The 21,445-nt window shown below is 31.6% G+C and overlaps 1 protein-coding gene across 7 annotated transcripts in view; it reads right to left on the bottom strand.

The window, feature by feature from the left end:
- The window catches only part of AGTPBP1 (ATP/GTP binding protein 1), a 125,678-nt gene that overhangs the window by 13,259 nt on the left and 90,974 nt on the right, over nt 1-21,445 (bottom strand). For all 7 annotated transcript variants that reach the window (XM_016130304.2, XM_016130301.2, XM_016130303.2 and 4 more), the window contains 8 exons: nt 18,433-18,520; nt 15,267-15,411; nt 12,543-12,696; nt 11,334-11,514; nt 9,965-10,094; nt 7,627-7,758; nt 5,332-5,508; nt 4,556-4,716 (listed from right to left, as the gene is read on the bottom strand). In XM_016130304.2, the coding sequence (XP_015985790.2) occupies nt 4,556-4,716; nt 5,332-5,508; nt 7,627-7,758; nt 9,965-10,094; nt 11,334-11,514; nt 12,543-12,696; nt 15,267-15,411; nt 18,433-18,520 (1,168 nt within the window). The remainder of the gene's footprint in view (nt 1-4,555; nt 4,717-5,331; nt 5,509-7,626; nt 7,759-9,964; nt 10,095-11,333; nt 11,515-12,542; nt 12,697-15,266; nt 15,412-18,432; nt 18,521-21,445) is intronic.

Here is a 21,445-nt window from a genome sequence, read left to right as displayed (position 1 = left end):
AAGATAAACATCTCCTTGGACCAGAAAGAGAAAAGAAACACAAAAACAGATCATGGGCCCCCTGAACTCCAGATCCAAGAGCAGGCAGCAATAACTCCTTCATGGCAACAAGGAGGTTTAAAGATGTCCTAGAGTCAGGGAACTAAACCTAGACTCATGAGAATCAAGCAGCTGGAATGAGGCTTCCCTTTCCACTTCAGAAAGGAGGCTAAAAAAAAAATAAGGCTGAGACTTCTGCCTAAGGCTAAAGATTTTAAAAATGTTGCAATTACTAAGTAAGAAAGATGGAGACAAAGAATCACACCCAGAACCCTCATGAACTCAATGACTTGTCGAGCAAAACTCCCAATATCACTGAAGAATGGGAAGTTTGAACTGCTAATATAAGACTAATATAATGCTATTATAAGCTAATATAAGTTTGGACTGGAGCCTTGGGAGGGTCTTATAGAAACAATCACAAAATCATCAAGGAGTTACGGGGAGAGACTTGAAAGGGTTAGTATGGGAGAGTGGCTCTCTCTCAAAATGAGCCTGCGAACTACAAAACTCATGCGAAACTGTCAGTGAACTGACCAACATAACAAAATTAATGGTACAATCTACAAATGGCTTTGAAAGTGTTCAGGGTCTTCAAAGAAGGAAAGAAATAATAATCATAAGAATAAACAAGATCATAAAATAAAAACATACAGGAAAAAAAAGAACCAATAGATGTGAAATATATAGCCTTTAAAATAAAAACCTCCCATGAGATGAACTCTAGACTGAAAATAATCGAACAGTTTGTGAATTATAAAATGCTACTGAAGAATTTACCTAGACTGCAGCAGACACAGAAAATATGAAAAAACAGTTAAGAGAGATGCATGGAGAACAGATTGAGAAGCTCCCATATAGGAATTCTGGAAGAACAGAATAAAGGAAATGATAAAGAAGCAATTTTCAAAGATGAATGATTGAGAACCTTTCAAAGTTGAAGACAAGTCCTCAAATTATAAAGTGCATTATAAGGGTCAAGAAAGGTTTATGATTTTAAATATACCACTCCTAAACACAACACACTGAAACTGAATAGCACCGAGTACAAGGATCAAATCTTAAAGAAGCAGAGGCACAGATGTTTGGCAGAGGCAAAAGTAAATACAAAGACCCTGGGGTAATAAAGAGATTTGTATGTTTGAGAATATACTATTCAAGGTGTGGTCGATAAACCAGTGTGGTCCACAAATTCTGTTATTGGTCCACGATGACAAAAGTATATGAATTAAAATGAAGTGTTCAAAAACTTTTATAACAAGTTAATATAAAAATTATATGTCTGGTGAATCTCCTGATTAAAAATTGGAGCTTATTTGTATTACTTGGGGCCCACTCTAGGGGTAAAAATATAGAGTCACAAACAATATGAATATGCCAGTAATCCAACCTAAAACTATGAGGCTGGCTAGTTTCATCTTCGGCCCACAATCGGAACCTCTCCCATTCCCCTTATTTACTCTATCCCTAAGATGAGGAACAAGACCAGGATTTCCACTCTCATCACTCTTATCCAATATAGTACTGGTAATTCTAGCTAGAGCAATTTGGTAAGAAAAAGAAATAAACAGCATCCAAATCAGAAAGGAAGAAGTAAAATTTTCTTCATTTGCAGATGATATGATATTATATGTAAAAACTCCACCAAAAATTGTTAGAAATAATAAATAATTTCAAAAAAAGCTACAGGATACAAACTCAATACACACACACACACACACACACACATGCACACACAATATAGTTGCATTTTTATGCATCAACAATGAACTATCAGAAACAGAAATTCTACTTACTATGGGATAAAAAAAAAAAAAGGAATAAATTAACCAATTAACTAAGGTGGAAGATCTATATACTAAAAACTGTAAGAAATTGAAAATGACACAAATAAATGGAAAGATATTCTATGCTCATGGTTTAGAAGAATATTGTTAAAATGTCCATACTACCCAAAGCAATCAAAATTCCAGTGGCATTTTCCACAGAAGTAGAAAAAAAAAATCCCAAAATTTGTATGAAACAGCAAAAACCCATGAACAGCAAAAGCAATCTTGAGAAAGAAAAACAAAGTGGGAAGCATCACACTTCCTGATTTCAAACTATAGTATTCAAAATAGCATAGCACTGCCATTAAAACAGATACAGAGATCAATGGACAGAAGAGAGCACCCAGAAATAAATCCATGAATATACGGTTAATTTTCAACAAAGGAGCTCTAAGAATATACCCTGAGAGAGGATAGTCGCTTCAGTAAATAGTGTCAGGAAAACTGGATAGCCACAAGCCAAAGAATAAAACTAGACCCCTATCTTATACTATACACAAATATCAATCTAAAATGGATAAAAGACTTGAACATAAGACTTGAAACCATAAAACTCCAGGGTGTAAGCTCCTTAAAACTTATCTTAGTAATGATTTTTTGTGTGTGTGTGGATTTGAGACCAAAAGCAAAGACAACAAAAACAAAAATAAACTAGTAGGACTACATCGAACCAAAAATTTGTTTGCCCAGTAAAGAAAACTCTCAAGTAAATGAAAAGGCAGCCTATGGAATGGGAGAAAATACTTGTAAACCACGTATCTCACAAGAGTGTGCATATCCATAAGAAACACAACTCAAAAGTAAAAACGACAAATAACCCAGTTTAAAAATAGGAAAAAGACCTACACAAACATTTTCCACAGAAGACATACAAATGCTTAACAGGTAATGAAAAGGCACTCAACACCCATCACTAATCATCAGGGTAATGCAAATCAAAATTATAATGAGCTATTACTTCACATGTGTTAGGATGGTTATTATACCAAAGACATATACAAATGATAGTAAGAATGTAAAGAAAACCCTTGTACACTGTTGATGGAAATGTAAACTGGTATAGCCACTATGAAAAACAGTCTGGAGGTTCTTCAAGGAATTAGAAATAGAACTACCATATGACCCAGCAATTCCACTTCTGAGTGTATATCCAAAGGGAAACAAAATCATTACCTCGGAGAAATCTGTCCTCCCATGGTTAAAGTAGCCCAAGTATGAAAAGAACCTAAGTGTTCACTGATGCATGAATGGATAAAGAAAATGTGGTACATAAGTATATGAAGAAATATTATTCAGCCTTAAAAAAAGAAAGAAATCCTTTCATTTGCTACAACATGAATGAATCTGGAGAGCATTATGGTAAACAAAATAAGCAAGATAAAAACAAATATAGCATAATGTCACCTAAATGTAGAATCTTAAAAAAAAAAAAAAGAAACTCATAGAAACAGAGTAGAAAAGAAGTAGTTGCTAGGAGCTGGGGGTGGAGGAATGGGGAGAGGTTGATGAAAGGGTACAAATTTTCAGCTGTAAGATGAATAAGGTCTGAGGAAGTGACGTATAACATGGTGGTAAGTTGACAACACTAGATTGTGTAACTGACATTTGCTAAGAGGGCAGAACTTAAATATTCTCATACGCACACAGAATGGTAATCATGTGAAGCTAAGGATGGATATATTAATAACTCAAAAGGGGAAATCATTTCACTATATATATATATATATAAAATCATCTCACTGTACACTTTAAATATTTTAATTTTATTTGTGAATTTTATCTCGATAAAGCTGGGGGGGAAAAGAATACATGAAATAACTTAAAGGGAGGCTTCTACACATCAGTGAAAACAACAATCTTTATATTTATTTCCATTATTGTTTAGCATGTACTTTCAAGAGTTGAGAATTCAGGTAATCACTGTGTCAATTATCACATTTTTTATACATAACAGTTATAATTAAAGTTTTACTACATTTAAAACTGCTGAATTGATATATATAACAGAGCATGGTAATACATTAAATCTGATGACAAGTCAATATCTAACAATAAAAATGATGAGGGTTCTATAGAATGGAGTATTCTTACCCATATACATCAAACTATAAAATGCTAAACTCCAGTATTATGATTAAGAACAGTGAAACTGAATTACCACTTATTCTATAGCTGATTAAATTTTATATACATTGAATTTTAGGAACAAAAGTTTACCTATTTAGAAGAATATTTGGCAGAGATAGTTAAATTTCAAAGAAATACTAAATAAGCTATATATAACAAGAAAGTTATTGGAACGTCATCTGGTATGTGTAGACAGCAACAAAATAAAATTTCTTTTAAAGTATGAATCCCAACTGCAAGCCTTCTTAATTTAAATATTACCTAATATAAGTATAGTTTTCCACAGTGCTTATTTTTGTGTTAAAAATAAACCATTAACATCACTAAAACCAGCATTTAAAATACAAGAAAATTTTTTTAAATTTCATCCAAATATTGATGTTAAAACAATCAAGACTATTATCACAAGTCAGAACAAATATCAAATGTGTAAACTTAATTGTAGTAATTCTAAAAATACTCGGCTGACAAAATCGCTGCGCCTTTCCTCTGCTTAACTAATTTAATACAGGCTAACAGTACAGGACAAGGTAACAGCAGAATAAAACAAGGTGTCTTACCTAGTTACCTTGCAGCTTGATTCAATCAAGTCATTTTCAAAGTCAAGCAGGCTGGAAGGCATATTATACTCCAATGGGGATGTCAGTCTTTTCAAACGCAATAGACCAACACAAAATTTTGCTCCCATCTCTTCCAATTCTCGAGTACCAATCTGTAAACCCTAGAAATAAAGTAATATACATGTAACTAGGACGTTTGCTGATCTAAGGTCCAATTCATTGCCGATTAAGTTCTCAATCTTTAAAATTAAAAAATGCAAAGTCTTCGAACATTTTATTTGTCTTTAAAAGTAAAGTTTCAAGTCTGGTTGTTTCCAATAAAAGCCTATGGTATAAGGGAGTACGCATTTAAAAGTCACACATAGAAGCAATGTAAATACAAAAACTTTATAAAGTATGTGTTTATTTCTAAATTCATAAAAATATACTTACATTCAATAAATTAAAACATAGCAAATTTTTATTAATAATGTACTATTTGCACAGCTAATTATAAACTAATAATCAGTATTTAAATATGTACCACAATGTTTTCTTAAAAATTATGAATATAAATAGACTCAAGCAAGTTTTCATGAGAATCCAGAGAAAGCTATTTAGTTCAGAGAAATTTTTCAAAAATGTTTTGAAGACTGCCTATGATTCAATTCCATTGTTGCAATCATACATAACTCAATATAACAAACATATCGTTTAATATATACTTGAAAACCCCGGAGTATATATGTAAGGAATGTTTTCAAATATTTTTTATTTAAAGTCCTGAGATGTTTCACCTTGTATTTTCCCTGATCACAGCCACACAAAGTACTCTCCATGGTGTAACTCCTTTGTACTCCTATCTCCCGCCAAACTACAACACGTGCTGTGGATTCTTTAGATTTTTCCACTACGAAGCTACAGCTGCTCATGCAAAATGCTGGAGCAATATGGCTCAGTATCTTAGGCAAAGTCTGCAAAGAGAAAAATGATAAAATATTTCAAAAAGTTTTTCAATTTAAATTTTTTTTAATTACTAAATTTTTAAAATTTTTCATGAAAGCATACAGATTAGAGTATGGTCATGTAGACCTTCTTGCTATATGCCCTCTAAACAAATAAAAAAATAATTCTCTTACTAATTGAGAATTTTCTGCCTTTCTAGACCAATAGTAATCTTTTAGAAAACAGAATAAAAGGAAGTATCACAATCATAATAGCAACCAATAAGCAGAATAAAACTATGTAAGAAAAACATGTTTAAAAAATAAAGAAACTTTAGTCATGAAAGATGGTTTGGCCAAGAGATTTAACAATATAAATGTCTAATATCCCTAAATTAATCACGAAAGCTAAGACAATCACAATCGAAATGCCCATAACATTTTTCTGCAACTTACTCTCGAATTCACCTGAGAGTATATAAATATGGGAATACATTCTGGGAAATTCTGAAAGAAAAAGCTATAACTAGAGAAATAATCCAGATATTGACCTATATTATATGTCTAAGCTTAAGCAAAATTATGATACTGGTGTAGGAACAGACATCTCCAGAAAGAAAAAGTTCAAAATTAGAACCAGAGGTATCTGTTAAAGTTAGTATTACTAGAGAAAAGATTGATCATTCTTTAAATGGCAACACAACTGGATAGCCATTAAGAAAAACAATCTATAGTCCCTCTTCATTAAATTAAATTCTAACTAAATTGAGAATTTAAACTTAAAATTAATAAGTCTTAAAATGAAACTTAAAACAGTAAACATGCAACTACACTTTTAAATCTTGGAATGAGAAGTCTTTCTAAGCTTCAAAACTCTTAAGTCATTTCTTACAATATCAACAAACATGATGGTCTTAAAATACTAAATATCATAAACAAACGAAACCTTTTAATATGTTTGTAATACACATAAAGAATTCTTATTTTAAAACAGTAATAACTAGATGACCAGCACAAAAGTAAGCAGAGAATGTGAGAAAAGGCTACTTTAAAAAAAGAGAGAGATCATAATTGGTCAAACATATGAAAAGATACTCAACTTCATTTATAACCATAGATATACAAATTAAAACCGTCGAAATTTTTTTTTTTTTTTACTCAAGTAAAATGATAGTATGATAGTATGAGGGTGTGGAGAAACTGCACTAGAATATCAACCTGTACCATCTTTATGAAGGACAATTTGACAATACTAATCAAATAACCACCAAGAGGTAATGACTGAATAAATAAATTTTGTTACATCCATACAATAAGTACAAAAATGCATACTGGAAATCTTGTGTAATTGTCAAAAAGGCTGCGACAGATCTGGATATGAGGACCAGGAAAGATGGCCAATAAACATTATGTGAAAAAAACAAGTTGCTGTAGAGCATTAAAAAAAATAAATAAAACAAAAACTTCACATACTATATGTATATACATTTATAAATGAATATCCTTAGAGACAAGTCTCACAATATACATGGTAAAATTAATAATTTAGTGATTGAGAGAGAATGACTTTCACTTATTACACTGTATTTCTGGAGTGTTTCCATTTTTATTTATTTGGAAAAGGGGAAGAAGAGAGAGGAAACTAAAAAGAAAATATCCTTTGAAATTCTGCCAAGGGCAGTGTGGCATGTTAGTGAAACTTGTTTGGGAAAAGTTTGGGGTACTCGTTTAGGCATAAATATAGTAGGAGAGACTCTAGGATGGAATGGAAAGCACACTGGATTTCAAGCGATAAGATCTCATTTCAATCCTACGCATACCTCTAAACACACCTATCTTTACATGTGGAAACACTGTATGTAACAGATGGCTTTATAAAATCAGCAGAGAAAGGATGTACCATTTAACAAATGGTTATACATGGGAAAACTAAAATTAGATCTCCATATCTCATATAAAATAAATTCCAAATGGTTAAATATTTAAACATGAAAAGCAAAAAAAGAAACACTTAAAATGAAAAATCTGAAACAAAAATGGCAAAATTGCAACATTTACTATATCTGAGTAGTTCCTATGTTAAATTATTTTCTGTAGTTTTATGCATGTTTGAAATTCAAAAACTCCTGACTTATCTGTAATAATTACCCTGTATCCCACATCTTCCACAACATCACATGAAGTTGCATTATCACTGGTATGCCACACTGTCTCTTTGATGCTGCAGCCATACATAAATACGTTCTTCTTTCGGGAGTGGCCATGATAATCACAGTAAACCTTGAAAAGACCATATTTTAAAGAATTAAAAACCTTCAAATTCACATATTACCAAGTAAATCTAGTTAATAGCAGACCAATAAAAAGGTACTGTGTTCCTTTTATTGTAACCTAGCCATCATTTAACAAGTAGAATCAATAAAAGCTGATATCAATAATATCTACTTTTGGAAAGAAATCTATTAATTCCAAAATGACTAGAAAGTCCTATGCAAGTCCTGCATCAAGTCATGAGTTCCACTGTTTCCTTTGTTATTTACTAATCACCATTTAAAAAAATAACAAATTCAATTATAGGCTCAAATCTACAACTGTAGTCATCACTGCCCCAAGGATCAAAAAGATATTTAGCCAATTAAAAAGAACATGAAAATGCTCTCGTCTAAAGCACCACTAAAAAAGGTGTGGTTTCAATTTAATTTTTAAGAGGATCATTTTAAAAACAAAAATGAAGGACACTCTCATATCAATTTTGCCCCTCTGCAAAGTATTTCTCTCTTTCTCAAAAGATTAACTCATTTTAATACTAATATGGGGACATTCTAAACAAAAGCTGCTGAAAACAGATGCATACATACGCAGTTGAGTAGAGTCTCCCACCATACTGCCTTGCCCATGTGTGTGTGTGTGACTCAGCAGTTTCAGAGTTGACTAAAGAGCTCAGAAATAACCTTCTATTAGTTTGAGAACTTGGAACATACTAAAACCTTAGTGTTGTTCAGTGAAGTTAAACGCCTAAACTTATAATCAGAGTTGCCAAAATTCATAAACAAAAAAGAAAAGGGTTCATGAGAATTATAAAAATTAACCTGATTAAATAAGAATATAAGTATATTGTATTAATTTGACACCATATTAATATATAAATGATTGATAACAAAAAAACAGATGTGGTAAGAGGTTAATATCCAAAATACTTTAAAAAAAACCTCATACAAGTCAACAACAACAAAAACAAACAATCCAATTAAAAAATGAGCAAAACACCTGAACAGATATTTCTCCAAAGAGGAAATACACACGGCCAATAGATACGTGAAAACATGCTCAATATCACTATCAGAGAAATGCAAATTAAAACCACAATGAGATATCACCTGACACCTATCAGAATGGCTATTACGAATAAATCAAAGAACAACAGGTGTTGGCGACAATGCAGAGAAAAGGGAACCCTCATACATTGTTAGTGGGATTGTAAACTGGTACAGCCACTATGGAAGACAGTCTGGAAGTTAAAAATGGATATACTTTTTGACCCAGCAATTGCACTTCTGGGTACTTATCCAAAGAAAACCAAAACAATAATCTGTAAAGATCTATGCATCCCTATGTTCATGGCAGCACAATTTACAATAGCCAAGATATGGAAGCAACCTAAACGACCATCAACGGACAATTGGATAAAGAAGTTATGGTTCATATATACAATGGATTATTCCTCAGCCATTAAATAAGTGAAATCCTACCATTTGCAATGACATGGATGGACCTAAAGGTGGTTATGCTGAGTGAAATAAGGAAGATAAATGCCATATGATTTCACTTATATGCAGAATCTAAAGAACAAAAAGAACAAACTAATCAAAAATAGACTCACAAATAGAGAGGACAATCTGGTGACAGCCAGAGGGCAGAGGGTAGGGGAGCTGGGAAAATGGGGTGAAGGGTTAAAGAAGTACAAATTAGTAGTTAGTAGATGGTGACAGGGATGGGGAGCATGGCATAGGGAATGCAGTTAGCATTAATGTAAAGGCTAAGTGGAGAGCCAGAGGAGAGAAAAAGCAATTAAGGGGATTGTTTTATAAACTATATAAATGTCTAATCAATGTACCGTATATAGTACATTATTATAATTTAATAAAATTTTTAAAAAATTGCTCTGGTCTACGGCCATCCCGCCCTGAACAAGTCTGATTCCGTCTGATCTGGGAAGCTAAGCAGGGTCGGGCCTGGTTAGTACTTGGATGGGAGACCACCTAGGAAGATGAGGTGCTCTAGGAGTAAAAAATAAAGAATAAGGGATTGTAAGTTGACAAGGTCCTTGGAATCTGTGAGGTCAACCAAAGGTTGCCTCACCTAAAAAAAATAAAATATCTGCTTCTGAAAATAATAGCTTTTATAACCAGAAAATAAAGCATAAAATACTAAGTCATTAATCAACAAAATCATGTCTTTATATAAGTACAAAAAACCTGCCACTTACCAGTGGTAAACGCTTCACTGCAGCCAGGTACTGTAGCAGCCCCTTAGCATGGTAAATTGTAGGATGTAAATCTGGATTTGGACTTTGCCACTGTCTATTCAAATCCTCTCCACTTAAAGAACAGCGGTGACTACACATATGCAAACACAATGACAGACAAACACTGGTACCAAAAAGTTCTTACATACACTTAATTTTATGATTCTACTCCATTAAATATTTCAAACAGGTATAAATGGTAGGATCAACAAAATGCATATTTCAGCCATTAAATAATCATTTATTAAGCATTTGCTATGTCCAAGATCTTGTGTTACATGCGTTTAACTGTGGTAAACTTTCAGATTTAACAGTCAAAACTTTCAAGCTATAAAAAAAATTAATACTTTATAAAATTTATTAATGGTCATATTTTCCATTCTGACTACATAATAATCATTTGTTATATTAACATTCTGTATTTTGATCGTATTAGTTATTATTAAAAGTGCTATTTGGACCCTCCTAAGAAACATAGGTATATGAAAAGTATACATTCTTGTAAAAATTCCAATATCTTTTCATTTAGTCATAGGTATTAAATATTAATGCCATTGAGCAAAAATTTAAGCAAACATTTAGAAGGTAATACAGAAATATAAACAGGATTTTTTAACTAGGCAATATATTTCTAAATTAAAACTAGAACTAAAATCTCACTTTAGTTCCATAACCATAACATACCTAAATTATTTTTAATCAAAAATTTCCTAAATATGAGTCATGCTATCTTTATTGAATAAATAAAATATGGTATTTCATTTACTGATGTCAAATCTCACCTTTCAGAAGCTCTAAAGAGACCTTGTCTAATGGCCACAGTAAATGACCTGTACTAATAAGCCACCTTCACTGAAAAAGTAGTTATCTTCTAGTATCTCCAAGTTTAAAGAATTCCTACATTTCCTCATATCAGCAACAAGTTAGCAGATAAAGCCAATACTCCATATCAGTGGAAAGAGAGCCCAGAAGATGCTAAGTTTTACAAACTAAGATCATGCCACTGACAAATTTAAAAAGAAAGGCATATAAGAGGATGTGTTTTTAAAAATCTCATAACCTGACACTGTGATTTTTCTAAAACAATTCATGATATATTTTATGTAATCATATTCTCATGAATACAGAATTTCTCAAATTATCATACTATCAGTAATATACAAAATATATTTTCATTTAAAAATATATATCTTAGATGAATTCCTCACAAAATTTCTATTCTAAAAAATCCTTAGATTTGTTTTTCAAATTTACCTGGATATTTTTTCAACAAGTTTACACAGGACCACCACAATAATCTATAATATTTCTATACTATTGCTTAACTTACTTTCCATTGATGACACCATCAGGATTTAGCATAGGAACAATTTTAAAAATATAGCATTCTCGTAAGCTCTGAGCAGTAGGGTTATTACTCATGAGATACTCCAACGTTCCTTTCATTACCCAACTTGCATTAGTTTCTCCAGGATGCACCCGAGCAGACAAGAAAACATAAGGGCGATTTCCTAAAGTACATATAAAATCTCAAATTAAAAGTCTGTATGATGTTTGATTTTGGTGCTTTAGAAATATTTCTACTCAATTGTGAAATCTGTAAGTTCAAAGTAGAACTCACCATGCACCTACTATAAACAAGCACTATACTAGGCCCTTAGAGGTAACAGATATGAAACTGATATATAAGTCATGTCCTAATGGAGTTTATAATGTGAACATAACACAATTAATAGCATTTGAAGTTACTTATTTTCCAATGATTAATCTAACATATAAAATTAGTTCTTTAATATAATCTTGGTTTTATAAAAAACAAGTACTTGAGGAAGTTTTAAATATAAATTTATTGTTCATAAAGTCATGGGGAAAAGAAGGAAAATATAATTTTATCCCTATTTTAGAATCACTATGACAAACAGAAAAAAAGGTATATTTTCTCAAGAGAGTTACTTCTCAAGAAAAGTTATCTTCACTATACATTTCAAAATATACATCTACAAAATAACGCTCAGCACACCTGTTCATATTTTCTTGCATAGCAAGCTCTTTTTCTTTCCTAAAAATACTTTACCTTATCAAAATCAGAACAGTTTTTTTTTTTTCTACCACAGCGGTACCATTTGAGGTAACTTTTAAAAAATAAATGGCAAGAAAAAACAAGTAGCTATTTGGTGCTAGTATCAAATATTCGATAGGTTTCTGGTGGTTTTATTTATAAATAAAATTAGCTATAAATTTAATTGATGGTATTATACATGAACTCTTAAAATAATGTTATATTATACTTTGGGTATAACTTCCAAGGATAAGAACTACAGAATATACGTATCAAAAGAGACCTTAGAGAACATCCCATGCAGCTCACTCATTTTCAGGATGAGGAAACTGAGTCCCAGAAGTAGGCCTAGGGCTAGACAGAAAAGGACCAACACTTCTGATGCCAATTCCTAGTATTATTGCCCTCACAAAATATATATGAAGCAAAGAAAAATGAGTAAGAATGGTTGGTATTTTGAGTGAAGACAGACTGACTTACTGAATTGACAGATATGTTCATAATAATTAGACTCTGGCATTGCTGTTATAGTCACCAAGGGACAGCTGTTTCCAGACAGGGTTTCACATAACACATCTTTTCGAAAATAGATTTGCTGAGGATTGTGTGCTGATTCCAATTTTTGAAGATGCATCTTGACAAAAATTTAAAAGCAAAGTATACAATCATTTAAAAATTCCCTATGATAAATAGAAGTAAATGCATCTAGATCTCTACAAAACTAAAAGTGAATCAAATTCCTAATCCCTTTTCCAGGACCCTCAGGGGGCCAGAAATAGTTCCAATGTCAGTATTTGGGGAATTCGAGAAAGGGGACAGATACAGTGTATCTCATTAAATGTGCAATACCACCAGCTAAGTCAGCAGCAGCAGCCTGTATAAGCACATTATTATTTCTTCAGCAAAACATAAAAGAGTCCCTCTAAGTAGAATCAATATTCTAAATAAGCTAACATCAATTTAGGCCAGTCTTTACTGCCAAATGGGTTATAAAAAAGCTTTTGGTTTCCAAAGCCTTCTGAATTTTGAAACTATAAGTGACTATAGACCTTCAAGAGCAATATAAAATATGCAGAATAAAATTATGTAGGACAATTTTTTTTAACAACTTTCACCAATGTCAAGATTAATAAAGGTTCATTGTGAAGTGTCTGGAAACACAGAAAGTACAAAGAAAAAATTTAAAACACCATAACTGCATCACTTAGATAACTACTAACAAATGCCAATGTATAGAAATAAAACTGTAATTACATGTAAGCCTTTTTATAACCTGCTTTTATCACTAAATAATTTATACATACACACACATATTCATAATTATGAATACCACACCATATCATTAAATGTTAAATATATGTCTTTTGAAAACACAAGTCTCAATGGTTTTAGTAAATGGCTATACCAAAAATAAATTGCTCAACCCCTTATTTTAAGATACTTAGTTGGCTTCCAAACTTTTGCATATGTTCACTGACATCATCACTATTTACTGTGTAGTCATCATTTCTGTGCCAGGCATTGGGAATATAACAATGAATAAATGGTCTCTATGCTAGGGAAAGTAGAGAGTGCTATAATGGCTTGTAATAAGAGGAGGGGAGCCCAGTCAAGTCTGGACAGTGAGGAAAGGTCTTCTAGAAAAAAATTACATTTAAATTGAGATCTAAAGGATGAACGGAAAGGATAAAGAAGAGTGCTGTAGGCAGAAGAGAGTATATAGGAAGAGGAAGAAAGAAGGGCATTTCGAAGAACTGAAAAAGATTCATTACAGCTAGATCAGAAAGAAAGAGAAATAGAGAATTTAACACAGAATGAGGGCCTGGTAACATTATCTTTCCCAAAGCATAGTATATGTACTACTGGTAACTGAGATAACTAAGTGATATATGGATAACCTTTAAAAAATTTTTTAATAGCTATGTATTTTACTGTGAACTAGAAACAAATCTACACATTAAACCTATAATTCTCTGAATATTAACTTAGGATGAGGATAAACTTTAAAGAGTGAATTATTTTAAAGTCTATTTAAAGACAAATACAAACTAAATAATAGTTCACAGAGTATTTGGCCCTGGCAAAAATTGTGGAAGATAGTAAAGAAATGATTGAATGAACCACAGTAAGACTTTTAGACTTTGTACAAATGGCTACAAAAAACCACTAAGGAGTTTTAATGGGGGATTTGTATGATAAGATTTGCCATCAAAGAGCCCTCTTCCCTCTTGTTATCGTGTGAAAAAAGACTGATGAAGAGGAAAGGAGACAAAAGGGAATTCTAGAACACCAGTTAGAAAAAGACTGGCAGAAGTCCAGGTGAGAAACAATGGTAATGCCTGGAAAAGGTAGTGGGATTGGAAGAAAGTAGGGGAATTCAAAATATACTAAAAAGGTAAAAACATCAGTAAAGAACAATAACATGTAACATGTAAAAAAACATTATATATTCTGATGCTATGTTATTCAGCACCGAAAAGATGACCTAATTATAGCTTTACTGTAGGTTCTAACTTTTATTAAAATAAAGTGACTCTCATTTAGTGTTCCCAGCTTTGATATCTCTTCTGCTCTATGGACTATGTTTTTCTCCCATTTTCTCCTCTCTAGTAATTTGGAAGCTTGTTTATAATCATGGCACTCCAATTTCTGCCTGGGTAAATTGATCCTATCTTCATGATCTGTAATCATTGGGATAGATATTCTGTTGTGAGAATAAATCTACCACAATAATAACTTTAATTCATTTGTTTTGGGTTACAGGGCAAATAATCAAATATCTCAAAGAACCCACAAAACAACTCTTATACCCCCAACTCTAAGCAATCTGGATCCAGGAGTCCATATAAAACTATTAGAAAAAATGAATTCTCTACAGAAAAACTTAAATTGCACTCACATTTTTCTGTTACATTTTCTATGAGATTCGAAGCTTCTCATCAAGCAAGTGGAAATCTCACCTAGTTAAAATCTATAAATTGTGGAATCTTAGAGAACTGTAGATTTCTACCCAAAGATGGGTAAAAATCTTATTTTAAATAAAGGCTACATTCTCATTTAACACTCTTTAATGTTTTCAAAAAATATATTATTATCTAAAACCTTCAACACTTATTTTAATTTTTAAAGCACTTTTTCTTCAATTATCTGACACGTAAGTATATGAAACAATAATGGTCATAATACAACTTAATGAGTTCTCACCTGTAAAGTTGAATACGTATATGGATAGTGATAAGCAAAATAGCAAACATCATCTTTATGTGGAAAATTGACAGTGAATGTAATTGTATAGTACGATTTTCCCTTTTGCCCACCTGCAGCAACTGAACTTCTTGAGAAGTGATTTCTGCAACAAAAAAGCATAAAATGTTTATTTCATGCACACAAAAATTCTGATTTTCCTTGTTAATTTATTAAACAGAACCTCATGGGGGGAAAAAAAAAAAAAGGAAAACCATGGTTTATAAAAAGCATAACTTAAATAATCCATAAAAAAAATGGTGCTAAAAAAGCAGTTAATGGCTATGAGCAATTACTTTTCACTTCTGGATTTACTAATTAAATAGAGTTAATACTGTATACATAAGTGACATTCTTTGATAGCCATCTACATCACTGGTAGGCAATTACCATCAATTAGATGATACAACCATTAGATAAAAGGCTGATGGTCACCTTTGCAGTGGAGAGATCAGATGACGGTACATGAATTCACTAATCAATCTTAGAGTTGCAGAAAAGGAACCAAACAAGACATGTTTCCTGATTCATTGCACCATCTATGAAGTGTTCTTGCCAAAAGTCAAATCTGAAGCTGATCAAGTTTCTAGATATAACTACTAATTTATAGGAAATCAGTGAGATAGAATTGATTACACCACAGGGATGCAGTCAGAAAAATCCAAAATGTGGAAAATCCTACATGACCAATGATCTAAGTTCAACAGAAAGGAGAGATAAAAAGAGACAAAGGGAAGCCTATACATTAAAAGAGACTTCAAGGACATATTGACAAAAATCGAATGCAATGTGTGGTCCTTCGTTGGTCTGAATGAAACAAACCAACTATAAAATAACATTTATGAGACAATTTGGGAAGTCTGAACATTGGCTGGATATTTTATCACATTAAGGAATTCTCTTAGGTGTGATACTGGCATTGTGTTTAGATTCTCTTAAATATTTATCTCTAAAAGACAAAGATCTTTGAAGTATTTATGGATAAAATATGATATCTGGAAATGCTTTTAAAAATTCAGTGTGGAGGTAAAGATAAAAGTATAACTAAAAACTAGCCATGTGTTGATAATTGTTGAAACTGGGTGATGAATACACTAGGTCTCATTATCCTATTTTCTCCTTTTATAAATAATATGAAGTTTTAAAAATGATACATTACTTTAGATATCATTGACATGTGAGCTAAAAATGCTTTGTCTATTAATTTCTAAAATTCTAAATCACTTTGTATTATTTAAACCATAAACTGAGAAAAGCCAATGACACAAAATCAAGGTATTTTCAAGATGCTATATTCATCATTAACTTAGCCATTGTATCTTAAATAGATACCCAATGACAAGGTGCTACAATTGAGGAAAATGTGAAATAAGTTCCAGAACTACACTCTACTAACTCTTTTCCTCCAAAAATTTAACAACTAATTGAAAAGTATTTATACAACCACATTACAGCTATATGGCAATTTATAGTTATATTTTCTCATATAGGGTGGAAGGCAATTTTATTCTCATTTTACGGATGAGACAAACAAGTATTGGAAGACTTAGGTGACACAAAAAGTTAAGAAGAATGCAAAAATAGATTTTATTCCTTACTATCTAGATTTCAGGCTTTGGAGAAATAACTAGAAAAGTACTTGTTATACTCATTGACTGATGATTTCTATTGTGCAAAAGAAGAGAAATATAAAAGAATACTTTTTGAAAAACTTCATTTTACCTTTTAGCAGTCTAAATCTTTCTGCCAAAATCTAACCAAGCACCACCCAGTTCATCACTGCTTCACTCCAACTTTGAGAAAGATAAATGATGAGAGTATTTTTGTGTTAGCCTACCATTAAAAAAAATATGGAACTTATTCAGGTACAGATGAATTACACATAACCTTATTTTTTGTTCATTTATATTTTTGCTAATAAAAGTGAAGGAAAAATCCTACTGAGGTGAATTTTAAGAAACATTTCTTTTCCCAGAAAATAGTAGCACTTAAGACCTAGGTTTTTCCAAAGCCATGTCCTAAACCATTAAAAACAGTTTAATTTTATAAGTCTCGTAACTGACAAAACTAAACTATGTTAGTGCTAATTAAGCACAATATGAAGTCAAAATCCCCTAAACAAAAATGCCAGGATTTAAGATTAAAAACTGGAATGTCAACTGCTTTCAACAGAGAAAGTTATCTGGAAACATTATACAGAAACAAAATGGGAAGAAAGGTATATGATAATCCTAAACTATTTAGAGAGAAGTTGAAGAATAATCCAATCATTCTATTGAAGCAATAAATGATTTCAAGCACTTACTTCTAACTCAATAAGTAGATTACCTATTTGAAGTCAAAACTGAACTTTATAAGCTGACATAACTGTAGAATACATCTCCAGGTAAAATATTTTGAAAATTAAAGTGAGCAAATATTTGTGTGCAGAAAAGAATTGTACTTATATCATGAGAACAAAAAAGCCACTGCAAATTATTTCCTAGAATTTCTAATTTCAGTTTTATTCAATGAAGCTTCCAGAGTTTTAAAGCTAAAAGTGTTGAGGACACATAGCTTTATAAGTGGTGGAGACAAAGATTTGGATGTAAGTCTGTCTGTCTATGAAACACATTTTACAGTTGACACTTGAACAACACGAAGTCAGGGGCACTGACACTCCTCACAGTCAAAAATCCAAGTATAACTTTTGACTCCCCCGAAAACTTAATTACACCAGTTGTCCCTCGGTATCTGCGGGGGACTGCTTCCAGGATCTCCATGGATACCAAAATCAGTGGATGCTCTAGTTCCTATGGAATATGGCATATAGATCAATGAATACAGTCTGCCTTTAAAATCTGGAGAATCCCAAACACAGACCAAAAACAGTATAGGTATTTATTGAAAAAAAAATCCACATATAAGTGGACCCACGCAGTTGAAACCACGTTGTACAAGCATCCACTATATTTCCACTAAATATACCCCCTAAATGGATCTCAAATTTGTAAGGACTCTGTTAGAAGTAATACTAAAGCATATCACCACAATTCAAAAAATGCAATAATTACTTTTCATCTTTAAATTGAAATAAAATGAAGTTAAAATTCCCTTCTGTAAGCTGATGTCTTCTTAGAATACTTACTTATAGTAACAAATGTCAGTCCCCACACGAGTCCACCATGGTCTGGCATTTAATGCTTCCTGAACTGAATACATGAGTGGTTGCATACCTTCGACAGAAAGAGAGAAAAAAAGAGAAAAAATTATTTTCAGAATGTTTGAGTTAAAAATTAATCTTGCCACTGTAGAAAGCATTCAGGAAGCTAAGAGAACACATATCCATTTTTTAGTATGTATAAAAAAATCTGAGAAACTTCTTTAAAACCTAAGTCAATCAATGTTATGCTTTAATAAACAGTTTAACTAAAATATGATTACAATTTTAACGATCAATTAAAATAATGAAAGAGTAAATATAAAGAAACAGTATATGATCACCCTTCTAGCTCTCCATGGATTACCTACACTGAGGCAAGGGGGAAAAATGCCACCCGAACAGCATGACAGTTTTCTTCCTCAACCTTCTTCACACAAATATGTGTTTATGGCAAGGAGAAGGAAGAGGGACTGTTACAAAAATAGAATTAGTACATTTTCTTGGGTAGTTTAAGAAATTTACTTTCCACATGAAATTTAAAATCATCTTATCCAATTCTGTAGAAGAATATACTTGGTTTCTAACTGGAATTAATGAAATTCATATGTTAATTTCAGAAAGGGTGAGAACTTTTATTTAGATGTGATTTGATTTCCTTAAATTCTAAATTAAAGATATAATCTTATTTTTTTTTTCATTTTCTTGCTACTGAACCGCTTTGTTTAACTTATCTCTCAGTATTTTATTAGTCTTTAGTGGTATTTTCGGTTTTCCAGGTATGTAAATCATACCATTTATAATCTAAAATATTTTATCTCCTCTTTTAGTATTTATACTAGCTACTTCATTTTCTACTTTTATTGTATTTAGAAAAATAAAACAACCTAAAAAACAATTCTGAATATAATGACAAGAATAACTCTGTCTCATTCGTACTTTTAATCAAACTGTTTTGCCATTAGATGGAATAGTTGTCAATTTAAAAATTATCTTTATTATATTTAAATAATAAAAAGAGCTAACACTGAATAATTTGATGTGCCAGCCATTGCTCTAAGTATTTTTACATGTGTTAGGTCATTAAATCCTCACAATTCTCTGTAGTAGGGGCTATGATTATCCCCATAACTGGAGTAGTTTCTTCAATAATTCTTATTACACTGAAGTACTTTAATTATTTTATTAAATGCCTTTTCAGCATCCACTATGAGAATCATATGGCTTTTCTTCTTTAATCTGTTGATGCAATAAATTATTTAAAGATTTCCTAATGTGAACTACCTTTGTAGACAAACAAAATGCTATTCTTTTACTAGCATATGATTAAATTAGCTAAATCTCATTTAGGTTTTCTGCATCTAAAAACTGTTTTTTTTTTTTAAATTACCTTTACCAGGTATTGGTATAAGATTACTCTAGCTTCAGTAAAATATATTTAAAAGCTGTCCATAGATTACTAAAATAAAAGCAAAATCTATTTTTTAAATGTAAATATAATTCAGCTGCAATACCATTTCAACATGGCAGCTAATATTTTTATTTCCTTTTCAAGAGTTATAGTCTGTTCAGAATCTCTTATTAATCAATTTCAGTATTTCTGTATTTTGTTTTATTTCTTATTTTCAGCATTTTTAAAAATTAATTTTCTTTCTTTTGGTTTATTTTCTTCTTGTTATTCTAAAATCTTAAATTGAGTACTTATTTTTAGCATTTTTTTGTTGTAAATAATGCAAGTATTAAAGGCTTTCAATTTTCCTCTGAATAACAGTTACATCACGTAAGTCTATAAAGTGTTCTCCTTTGCAGTACTTTCTAGATAGTAACTGGAACTAAGCAATTAAACTTTCTGCCAGAATAACATGTTCTATACATGTGATGTCCAATATGGCAGCCGCTGGTCATGTACAACTATTAAGCACAGAAGTAATCTTAGAGCCACTGAAGAACTGAATTTTAAATTTTAAATTAAATTTAAATAGCCACATGTGGCTAGTCACTACCATACTGAACAGCACGGCTCTAGGTAATTTGTAACATCACTTTTAAATGTTTTCAGGTTTTTTTTTTAAGGAAGATTGTTACATATTTCCAAGTACCCATATTCTGTTCAACTTTTTGATTTTTACTAACATTCTGGACCACAGACAAGGAAATCTGTAACATCTCTGGTGACTACAGCTAACACTGTTGTATAATTGAAAGTTGCTAACAGAGTCTTAAAAGTTCTCATCACACATAAAAAAATTTGGAACTGTGTGGGGATGGATGTTAAAAACAAATTGTAACTGTATGATCATTTCACATTGTGTTGTACATCTGAAACTCATATGGCAATTATATCTCAATAAAAATGGTATGTGATGATTATAGCATCTTCAAGGATTATAACTTGTAAATACACATCTATAAGTGCTACTGACCCTGAATTTTTGGCTGATATTAATATTACTGCTTTTGCTTTATCTGCATTTCCCCAGTTTATCTCTGCCCAATCATTCATTTTCAACTTTTTATTCTAATTTAATTAATACACACATACAGACTCCTCTCTACACTTAACCCCTCCTCTAAATGTGTAATTTTCAATATCTGATTTTTGAGGACATGTTAGCTCATTCACAGTTAGTGATGACAGACATATATTTTATTTCATTCCTCCTATCTTTTTTTTTTCTACTATTTATTAACTGTTTCTTCTTCACCTTCTTTTTTGATTGGCTTGGTTACATGTCTTCACATTTCCACCATTTGGAAAGCTTTCTATTGTGCTTCCCATCCCAAATGGTTACAATCAACTGATATTTCTCTGATACTGTATCAAATTAAATAACTAAGCAAATCCACCAAGTTAACTTTCCCTTCTCGCATATCACTCCCTTTATAAAGTTTTCGCTTAACACATTTTATAAATTCCAAGTCTTCTATCTTGAGATCGTTTTCCTCATTTTTTTTCTCAGGGTTTGGGGGTAGCATATTTTCTGAATTCTACATACACAAA

The sequence above is a fragment of the Rousettus aegyptiacus genome, unplaced genomic scaffold (assembly GCF_014176215.1).
Source record: "Rousettus aegyptiacus isolate mRouAeg1 unplaced genomic scaffold, mRouAeg1.p scaffold_m13_p_3, whole genome shotgun sequence".
Taxonomy (NCBI): Eukaryota; Metazoa; Chordata; class Mammalia; order Chiroptera; family Pteropodidae; genus Rousettus; species Rousettus aegyptiacus.
The sequence above is the reverse complement of the archived record's forward strand: the minus strand, read 5'-3'. Positions and strand labels throughout refer to the sequence as shown.